Below are 10,498 nucleotides of genomic sequence, written 5' to 3'. Positions count from 1 at the left end.
GCTTCAGGCGTTCACTTCAGGCGACTCTATGACATCGCCACAGCAATTTTCCAGCTGAGCTTGAGTCACCCAGGTGTTTTGTAACAAGGTTTTGGAAGGTAGGCTTCTTATTATTCATCCAGGGATGATATCCTCCTGGCCCCAAAAGCAGCCAGAAAATCCTTAAAATCACCCACAAACATTTGGTGAACTGAATCCTCCAGAGGGAAAGAAGGGTTTCTCATCTCTCGACCCAGAGGGCAAAGGTGGCTTGAGGAAGCCACACTCAGCTTCAGCACCCACACCCCCACAGAGCCTGCTTCGGGGCAGGGGTGCTGGTGGCGGTTCACTCAAGGTACAAGCAGATAGTTCCCAAGAGTCACGTATAGAAAGAAAAATTCGAAAATGAACTTGTCAGAGCTCGGAGGAGAGGTGCAAGGTGTCAGGAGGGGTTTGAGGTAGGCTGGTCCCGAGAGCTCAGGAGTTAAGGGCCCAGGCCAACTCTCCTCGCCCATCTCGGGTCAGGATCCTGTCCTCCTGCCCCCAGCCCCGTGCCCACTCCGGTCCTGGCCCAAGGAACCGCAGTCCCTGGGGGGCCCGGGAGCTGGACGAACTGTCTCCTCCAGCCATCACCTCTAGTCTTGCCCTCACCTCCTGTCTACGCTAAACAGAATCAGCGCCAGAGCCTGCGGTTGTTTAGAGATAGAGATTTGGTGTTTTGTTACTCCGGGACACTGTCTGTCTCTCGGGAAACGAACACAACGCTGAAGCTGGCGTTTGCGGAAACAGCCAGCAGCCAAGAATGGCTGGAGGGGAGAAAGGTTTCAGAGGTGGAGAAAGACGGAGAAAGCGCAGAAAGGACGCTGCAGGAGCCCGCAGGAACCCTGCACCCGAGCTCTGCTGTCGCGCTCCCCCGCGGCGCCCCCTCCATCCGGGGACCTGCAGATTTAGGGCGGGACGGGGGTACGGAGATGGGGTCTTTTCAGACAAAATCAGACAGGCGAGCACTGAGGTCCGGGAACTGTTGCAGAGGCGGGAAAACTTGAATTCTGCAACCAAGAGTTGTAGCCAGACTCTTAAAACAACGCCAAAGGATGGCTGAGGGACATCCCAAAGTGGACACCGGTCTGGAAGCCAGCAGCTCCAGCAGCGTCACGGGAACCGAGCGGGTTGCCTACTCGCGGACGTTACTAGCGCGCCGTAGGCAGCACTGAGAGCTGAGCAACACGACAGCCGCTCGCGCGTGCGCAAGCAATCCGCCCGCCACAGCCCCGCCGCAGGTGCGCTCGCGCTTCCGGCCGGCCTCCCCGCACGGCCACCTCTGGGCGGAAACTCCAGTGTCAGCGCATGCGCCTTCCAGCTCTCTAGCTAGGTCCGGAGAGGAGGTCCAGGGCTTCAGGTGATCCCGCCCCTCCCTCGTAGGGCGGGACCAATGGCGCGGCGGTAGGCGGGGTTTCAGCTAAAGAAGCCCGCCTATGCACCGCGAGGGCCGTGTGTTGATTGGCTGGCTCCGTAGGCGCAGGTGCGCGCTTCCTATTGGGTGTGGGTGGAGCGCGAGCTGCCGAGGCCGCTTCGAGGCTGCAGGTGAGCGCGCGCACGCGCTGCGGCTCCGGCCGGGCTCGGGGACGCGCGCGCGGGCTCGCGGAGGAGGCGGCAGATAGCAAGGCTGCGGCGCCTGTAGCTGCTGCTCCGCCCTCTCCGCCGGGGCTGCCGCCGCCGCCCCCCCAGGCTCCGAGGGAGGGAGCCGTGTCCCCGCCCGCCGAGCCGCCAGTCCGACCCTCGGTCCCGCCGCGTGAGCACTCGCCCAGCGAAACTCAGCGCCGACGCCGCCTCGGCAGGTGCCCGTGACGAGGCGCCCGGGCCGCGGCTACTCTCCGAACCCAGCGGCGGCGCACTCGCTGCCCGCGCTCCAGAGGGCCAGCCGGGGAGGCCGCCGCGGGCCCGGCGCTCAGCATGAACCGCGGCCACAGGCACGGCGCGGGGAGCGGCTGCCTGGGCACCATGGAGGTGAAGAGCAAGGTGCGCGGGGCGGAGCGGCGGCCTGGGAGGACCGAGCGCGGGGCTCGCTGCAGGGGGGCGGCGCGCAAGCTTGAGCGGCCCCTGACCCAGGAGAATACTTAATTTCATTCTTTGAACCGCTTTCTGGTTTTCAAGGGAGGGAGCGAGGGCCAAGTGCACCCAAGGATGAGGAGCCTTTGAAGGCAAAGTGGGACAAAAGGTTTCGGGGAGTTCTGTGTGCTTGGCTCTTGCCCCCTCCCCCCTTGTCATATAATTTCTCCCCTTTCTGTGGTTCGGGGTGCACCGAATTGTGAAGGAGAGCCCCGTAAGCTGAGCAGCCCTCCTAAAGTTAGCTTTGCTTCCTGCTAGGGCTTTTCCCACCTAACTTTGGAATGCATTTAATCTATAAAATTGGCCCTATCACCTTACGTCGGAGGAGCACTTTCCAGTTGGAATCGATGCTCTTTTCTTTCCGTCTGGCTACCTTTTCATACGAAGTGCTTTCACCCTTGACCACCGGCGTGCCAGTCTGCTTGATAATTACTCCGGTAGCCACTGAATTCCTACATCGCAAGGCTGGGTGAGCAGAACAGTCTGGGGAGATTAGTTAGGGAATGCTTTCCAAAAGGCTGTTTTCAGCCAGAATTTGCAGGTGATAGGCAGCCGCGGCAACATTTTCAGCAAGCGTTTCTCGAGTTAAAAGAGCCCGAAGGAGCTTAGACAGTGTAGTGTGCTTCTCTGAGAAGTCCGAGATGAGAAGACGGGCCCAGAAAGATTGTGACTTTCCTGAGCTCTGCGTTGTAATTCTTCACTAAAGCCTTTTTGCCCAATAGCTTTTTACATACCGTAGAACACAAGTCAGATCACTGGTTGGGCCTGAGACTATTCAAGATAGAGTTGAGAAGGCCAGAATACATGAAAGGAGAGACATAAAAGCATATCAGCTTCAAAAATAATGAAGCATCATTGATCGGAAGATGACTAGGGAGAAGGAAGATTGAAGGGGAGAGTTGAGCGAAGGACAGTGGAGTAAAGAAAGCTTCCTGGAGCCCGGGTAGAATGGTGTCATTGTCTGTGGGGTTGATAAGCAAAGTTCTGTAAGTTTCTGAAACTGAGAATCACCTCAAGAAAGTCTGCAATCTCTAACGTCTTGTTTAAGCATTTTAGATTCCAGAATTTATCAGGATAGGCAGTGGTTTTAGAAGTGGATCTGTTTAACAGTAGAAACGTAAGTGTAGCAATTTAAGGAATAGTCCCCTCCCCCCCACGGGTCCTCTAACGTTCGCTATGTCCTGGGTCTTCAGGACATAGCGAACTGAAGCAAATTATAAGCAAATTGAAGTGACTTTCTTAACCGAAAGAGTTAAGAGGACTCAACACGTAAAGTTTTTTCTCTAGTAATATAGTGGTAGTCGTGTTTTCATGCCTGGTGATTGAACCTCCTCATAAAATTGCTGTTATAAGTCTAGTTTGGGTTTGTGGGAGTTGAGGTTAGGGGGAAAAACACTTGATACTGCATAATCCTGAAATTCAGTTTATACTCCCTAATCTTGGTAGTGAGTGTCTAATTTTTTGTCATAGGTAAGAAGAGTAGGCATTCTAGGTGCACTGATAAATACATTCAAATATGAGTTTCTGGAGCTGGGGAGATGGCTCAGTGGAATAAGCGCTTCCCTGGCAAGCGCAAGGGCCTGAGTTCAATCCCCGGTTCTACAAAAAAAAAAAAAAAAAAAAAAAAGTGTGAAATCAAATAAGAGTTTCTGACTAGCGTTAAGAAACCTGTAATGCTTGGGGACTGGAATAATGAGCTTTTTTGCCTTTCTTTTCTGTCTGTTGGTTTGTCTTTCTAATACGTCTAAAGTCCATGGTATTTCTTTGACCTGCTGCACTATTGGTGAACCTCCCCTGATAAAACCTAGACCATCGGTCGGTAGGTTGGTCAGTCGGTCGGAGAACGTGTGCTCAGTGAAATTTGGCCTCACCATTTTAGCTCTTGATAGCTTTTTGTTCATTTGATTGACTTTTTTTGTTGTTACTGCTGCTGTTGTCTTGATAAATTGCCACATCTGGCTCTAGCCTGGCATCCCGCTTCAGCCTCCCAGAGTGCTGGTGTTAAAAGTGCGTGCCACCACACCTGGCTATTTGGACAGGTTGTTTTTGTTTTTGTTTTGGTTCTGAGTATTAAATGCAGGGCCTCATGATGTTGGGCAACTGCTGTACCATTGAGCTATACCCTTAGCGCAGATGTTTTTGAGCAGATTTCTATTTATGCTATTTAGTGATATCGCAGTTTTTTTTATATATAAAAATGACCATTAAGAGGTCATAACCAAAACTAAGTAATGCATAGATCTGCATTTTAGGGTCTGTTTTTCTTCTGAATAGAAAACAATAGTCTGTGGTGTAGTATGGCTGTTTTATGTGTTTCAGATGATTTTTGGTCTGTTCATCTGGCTGTTACCTCTATTTAATTACCTTGAAAAAACTTAAAAACAAATCTGATGCTGGCAAAAACGTTTTTTCTGGGGTCGGGGAGATGGCTCAGTGGAATGAGTACTTCCCTGGCAAGCGCAAGGACCTGAGTTCAATCCCTGGTTCCGCAAAAAAAAAAAAAAAAAATGTTTTTTCTAAAAGCAGGTATGAGAGAAAGGGGAAAAAAAATTGAGATGTGCTATGTATGTGTACCAATTCCCCACAGTGAATATACTCAGTATGTCTTACAAATATATACTTTTTTTTTTTTTTTTGTCTTTTTGAGACAGGGTTTCACTGTGCAGCTCAGGCTGGCCTTGAACTCACTTTGTAGCCCAGACTACCCTCACACTTGTCTTTTTTATTTATTTTATGTGTGTGTGTGTGTGGCCAGCTCAGCCCACCAGGGGGCGGGCTGGCTGGCATGTGGTGCTGGGGGATTGAACTGTGGTCCCTGTGCTTTGCTAAGCTTGTTCTAAGTAGGTGCTTTAGACCACTGAGCCATCTCACCAGCCCCCCTCATACTTGTCTTGCTGAACTTGCTGTGATCCTCCTGCCTCAGCCTCTGGAGTGCTGGGTTTATAGACATACTCTACCACACCCAGCCCCCCCCCAAAAAAAATTAACTGACCAACAAAAAGTGAAACAGTAGTAATTTTTTAATTTTTCTAGGGAAGGTAAAAGTGGTAGGGATGATAAAAATAATGGGCAATGTAAATATAAATAGTTAAATTTGTGATATGAGCTCCCATGTGACTTTTTTGGTAACTAATTTATCTTCCTAATTGTTTCAGTAGAGTTGGGAAAGTTAGTAATGGTGATGTCCTTTAATAACCTTGGAACAGGGCTGAAGATACTATTTAGAGGTAGAGTGCTCACTTAGCCTTTGTAAGGCCTTGAGTTGCATTCTAAGTACCTCCAAAAAGTAAGTAAATAACCTTAGAATGTCTAGGCATGGCCATTGAGCAGCCGAGGCAGGAAGATGCCCTCGAGTTTGAGGCTAGTCTGAGCTGCATAGTGAGATCCTCTCTCAAAAAGCCTTTTAGAATCATTTTTTTGTTTTGTTTTTTAATCATTATTTATTTGTTTGGTACAGGGTCTCTCTACGCAGCTCAGACTCGTAGTGATCCTCCTGTCTCAGCCTCCTCAGCTCTGGGATTACAGGCATGTGGTACTATGCTGGTTTCTGTGGCCAGGCACAGCACACTTGGGGTTCTGTGGCTGGCATGGCATATGGTACCAGGGATCAAACCCAGGTTCTTGCACTTGCCAGGCAGGCGCTGAGCTATCTCCCTGCCTCTAGAATAGTTTTTTTTTTTTGCCGAACCGGGGATTGAACTCAGGCCCTTGCGCTTGCCAGGGAAGCACTTATTCTACTGAGCCATCTCCCCGGCCTAGAATAGTTTTTGAGCCCTCAAGTTTCTTGATTATTATTCATAGACAAATAGAATATTAAAATTAAGTTTGCATTTCTAGATTATACCAACATATCCTCAGGGAAAGAAGTCCTCACACATTCTTATATAGCTAGGATGAAGTAGACCAGACAAAAAACAAGTTGAAAATAGTTCATAGTAAATGATTGTTGATGGAATCTTAGGTTATCTGCTTCAGTGGCTGTGAACTTACAGCACACATGCTGGGTTTGTATCATAGAAAGCTCTGAAAGGTTCACCATCACTCATGTATAGTACGGTATTTTTGTTTGTGTAGGAAAAGTTCTCTTAATCGTATTGTTTTGCTGCAAGAAGCTTAACTGTTTCTCTTGGGTTGGCTTTTTCCCCCCTCTCCCTTGTCAGCATTTGCAGAAGGACACATCTCCCTTGAATCCATACAGTTTTCTATTGTTTTTGTCATAATAGGGAAGAGAAAAAAAAAAAAAATCATCCAAAGGCTTTCACAAGACATCCAAGCCATCAAGTGTCTTTAGCTGCTTTCTCCATTCATTGGTCAGGTGAAGTGACAGTGACTGAACAACACCAATCTCTGTTGTGATACCAGAATCAAGAAAGTGGAGGAGAAACTGTGACTTCGATAACATCGTGAGACTAAGTGATAGGCAGGGCGTTCCCCCTTATTTACTTTGAAACTTGAAGGTGTGACTGAACTTTTTGAGAGCTTTAGGTATGAGTCACCTTACTTTCTTGACAAAGGTTAGTGTTTATATTTCAGGAATGTGTTTTGGAAACTATTTTAATTATTTTTTTAGAGGTAAGAGGTGATCTGAGTAAGATTTTATGTTAATTTAAAGTGGGGTAGAGACAGGTAGATGGAGGTTTTACAAAGAGCAAACACCAATGCAGTGAATCCAGATAGCTCACAAGGCCTTTGGAAAAATGAATTGATAGCTAATTATTATGATAGGGACTTTCACAGCTTGATACTTACAGCTGCCCCAGGACAAATTAATATTTGCTGACAATAAGTATCTAGAGGAAAAATAGTTCAGTGGTCAAACATGTTTGGCAGACTCTGTGTGTGTGTGCGTGTGTGTGTGTGTGTGTGTGTGCATGCATGTGCATGTGTTGCTAGAGACTGAACCTAGGATCTTGCCCATACTAAACACATTTTATATCCTCAACTATACCCCCAACCTAATTTAAAAAAAAAAAAAAAGAATTCAATAGTTGGACTTGAGAACCCCACCGTACTTCACAATGGGGATAGTACATAAGGCCTGAGTGTGTCAGCTAAACACTAGTACTGGGCTACACTCCTAGCCATTTAACTGGACCTTTATTTTATTTATTTAGTACTGGGGGTTGAACCCAGGGCTGACCTATATTCCTCGCCATTTGAGACAGAGTCTCATTAAGTTAACGTGGCTGGAGTTCAATTTGTGATCATCCTGCTTTAGCCTCCCAGAGTCCTGGGATCATAAATGTGCACTGCCATGCTTGTCTTATTTTTGATATTTTGATCCAAGAGCTCGCTGCATAGCCCATGCTGCCCTCAATCTTACAGTCCTCCTGCCTCAGCTTCTCTCGTAACTGAGGTTAACTAAGGTGTGCCCCATCATACCCTACCCCAACCCTGCCTTTATTATGCTGGTCTCCACAGTGATCCCTAAGGGGCATTGAAGGTTACATACCATTCCCCAAATGTCTGAGACTGAGATGCTTTGAGGAAGGCTGATTCACTTCTCCTAGGAGTCCCTGTATGAGGGAGCACCAGCTGGTTCTAAAGTAAGTGATAGGTCCATGTACCAGGAGGAAGCCAGGCCTTAGTGTTGAGTAAGAGCCATTTTATTTTATTTTTTTGCAGAACTGGGGATTGAACTCAGGCCACTGCGCTTGCCAGGCAAGTGCTTATTCCATTGAACCATAGTAGGAGCCATTTTAGAGACCTGGGCTCGCTTGGGAGGGGGGATGTGGGGAGGAGACCTAAGAGTCAGGGCCAGGAAGATGGCACGCAGGCTGGATGGAGGGTGTCTTTCTCTGTGTCTGTGCAGTCCTCAGCGGCTCCCTGAAGTTGCTCCTTGCCTTCCCCATTAATTGGTAAGCTTCTGAAACAGGCCCAAGCCTTCTGCTCTCCAGGGCTTAGCACTGTGCCAAGCACATAAACACTTCTTGCTTAATTGGATCATTGTAGGACATACATTGATATATTAATAAAGCTTTTTTCTGCATTAACACAGAGAAGATGCCTATCACTTTAAAGCAATTTTTTTTTTTTTTTTTTTTTTTTTTTTTTTTAACACGCTCTTGCTGTGTAGACAGGCCAGCCTTAAGTTTGCTATATAGATCACACTGGGGGCTGGGGAGATGGCTCAGTAGAATAAGTACTTTCCTGGCAAGTGCAAGAGGCTGGAGTTCAATCCCCGGTTCCACAAAAAAAAAAAAAAAAAAAAAAAAAAATAGATCACACTGGACTTGCACTTGCAGTCCTTTCTCAAGTGCAGGGATTACAGCTGTGCACCACCATGCCCATACCCCTCCCTCTGTGTGTGTGTGTGTGTGTGTGTGTGCGTGCGTGCGTGCGTGTGCACTCGGGATTGGACCCAGGGCCTTCACACTGAGCTGCACCCCCTGCCCACCCCTCCTTTAGTCTTCCTAAATTGCCTGGTCCATTCTTTTTTTTTTTTTTTGCGCCAAATGCCTTCAAGGCATGACTGGCTGTCTTGTGTTGTGGGGATCAAACCACAGCAACCTGAGCCTGACTGCTTTGTTGAAGCAGCCACTTAAAGAACTGAGCTAAGGGGCAGGCCCCCGCCTGGTCCATTCTTGAATTTAATTGTTTTTGTGTTTGTTTGTTTTTGTACTGGGAATCAAACACAGGACATTGTGCTTGCCGGGCAGGCAATGTGCCACTGAGCTATATCCCTGCCCATGCTTGAATTTGTAATCCTCCTGCCTCAGCCTCCCAAGAGTGCAGGTGTATACCATCATGCCCAGGTTAGATCTACTTCTTATATGATGTACTCTGCCTGTATCATGCTTTTGTGCTATGGATTTCAAGGGCTTTTTTTTTTTTTTTTTTTAATGTATATTTCACTGTGGAGTCCTGGCACATCCCGTGGGATTGTAGTTCCCTTTATGAGAGGAAATGTAGACACTTTTTCTTGGTGGTCAGGGTAAAGACTGTGGTACCCCATCCCTGATGGAGGGAGTAGGAACCCAGGCTTCAAAGAGGGTTGAGCTGAGTCATTGTGCAGTCCCTGGTGATGAGTGGAACCTGCATCTCTTTATGGGGCACCCTTCATTCAGATCTGACAGTGAGGAAGCACATTCTTGCGCTGTTCTAAAGCTTGGTGCCTCCTGGTAACGAGGTTTCTGACAGCAGGCTATCTCTTTTATTAAAAGAAATATGGTTGTGTTTGTTTTTCTGTGGCATGCATTTTCAGATTGGATAGCTTTTTTAAAAAATATACGTTTGTAATATTTGTAGTTTGGAGCAGAATTTCGTCGATTTTCACTGGAAAGATCAAAACCTGGAAAATTTGAGGAGTTTTATGGATTACTGCAGCATGTTCATAAGATACCCAACGTCGATGTGCTGGTGGGCTACGCAGACATCCACGGAGACTTACTGCCTATAAATAACGACGATAATTACCACAAGGCGGTTTCAACAGCCAATCCACTGCTTAGGATTTTTATACAGAAGAAGGGTAAGTACCACTGTTTAGAAAAATTGTTTTAGAACAAGAAATAGTGTATTTTCTACCTTGATGGAAATGGACATCCTAACTCTTTACCAGAGGTGTGGTGTAAGCAGAGCAGGGCTTTCGGAAGAAGGCTCTACCTGCCCAGGAGGCAGAAGGTGGCGGTCTCACTGTAGAGAGGCAGGAGCGATGGCTGAGAACTGAGACCACCTGAGAGGCAGGGAAAGCGCAGTGGAGAGAGATAGGAGGGAAATGGTGGAGCCTGGCTCTCCCGCCTGCTGGTGTGCAGCAGAGAGGCCCAGCACACAGCTGTGTGGCTTCAAGCCTGGCAGCTGGGGCAGTGTCATAAACCAGCAGAGTTTGGAAGAACGATTGACTAGAGGAGGAGTCTGGTCTCACTACAGATGATCTCATCAGACCAGTTGAGTTGGAAATCTTATGCAAAAGATTGGAAATGGTAGGCTCATGTTTAGGGTGGAAACTAGAGCGAGTAGCGCAGAAGTCTGCAGAAATACGACAGTTACAGCCGGAGAGTGCATGTGTATGGACTGAGATGAAGACAGGGCAGACAGAGCCTTGGCAGCTGTGGGCAGAAATGGGCCGAGGGAGCGCAGCCCCGGAGCTGGAGGGCGTAGTGTGTGAATGGAGCTCAGCGCTGTGAGCAGACTAATTCAAGTCATTGAGCTTGAAAAATAGGCCTTTGTGTTTTGTTTTTTCTTGTCTTTTTGAGACTGGGTCTCACTCTGCAGATCAGGCTGGGCTTGAGCTCACTTTGCAGCCCATAGTTGAAGTCAAAATGATCCTCCTGCTTCAGCCTCCTGAGTGCTGGGATTACAGGTGCTTACCACCATACCCAGCTTCTTGAAATATTGAGAGATTAAAAATGTTCTTTTTTGTTGTTGTTCTTTTGGTTTTGAATGCAGTGCTAAAATATTCATAATAGTT

The 10,498-nt window shown here is 47.7% G+C and overlaps 1 protein-coding gene across 2 annotated transcripts in view; it reads left to right on the top strand.

Annotated features, from left to right (window-relative positions):
* Positions 1 to 1,606: 1,606 nt before the first annotated feature.
* The window catches only part of Pard6b (par-6 family cell polarity regulator beta), a 21,596-nt gene continuing 12,704 nt past the window's right edge, over positions 1,607 to 10,498 (top strand). The window contains exons 1-2 of one of the 2 annotated variants that reach the window (XM_023720793.1): positions 1,607 to 1,986; positions 9,337 to 9,559. In XM_023720793.1, coding sequence (XP_023576561.1) covers positions 1,933 to 1,986; positions 9,337 to 9,559 — 277 coding nt within the window. In that variant the 5' untranslated portion in view covers positions 1,607 to 1,932. Of the gene's footprint in view, positions 1,999 to 9,336; positions 9,560 to 10,498 lie in introns of both variants that reach the window. The other variant, XM_004636036.2, reaches the window with a different exon arrangement.

Source organism: Octodon degus, unplaced genomic scaffold (genome assembly GCF_000260255.1).
Source record: "Octodon degus isolate 3935 unplaced genomic scaffold, OctDeg1.0 scaffold00077, whole genome shotgun sequence".
In the NCBI taxonomy this organism is placed as follows: domain Eukaryota; kingdom Metazoa; phylum Chordata; class Mammalia; order Rodentia; family Octodontidae; genus Octodon; species Octodon degus.
The sequence above is the reverse complement of the archived record's forward strand: the minus strand, read 5'-3'. Positions and strand labels throughout refer to the sequence as shown.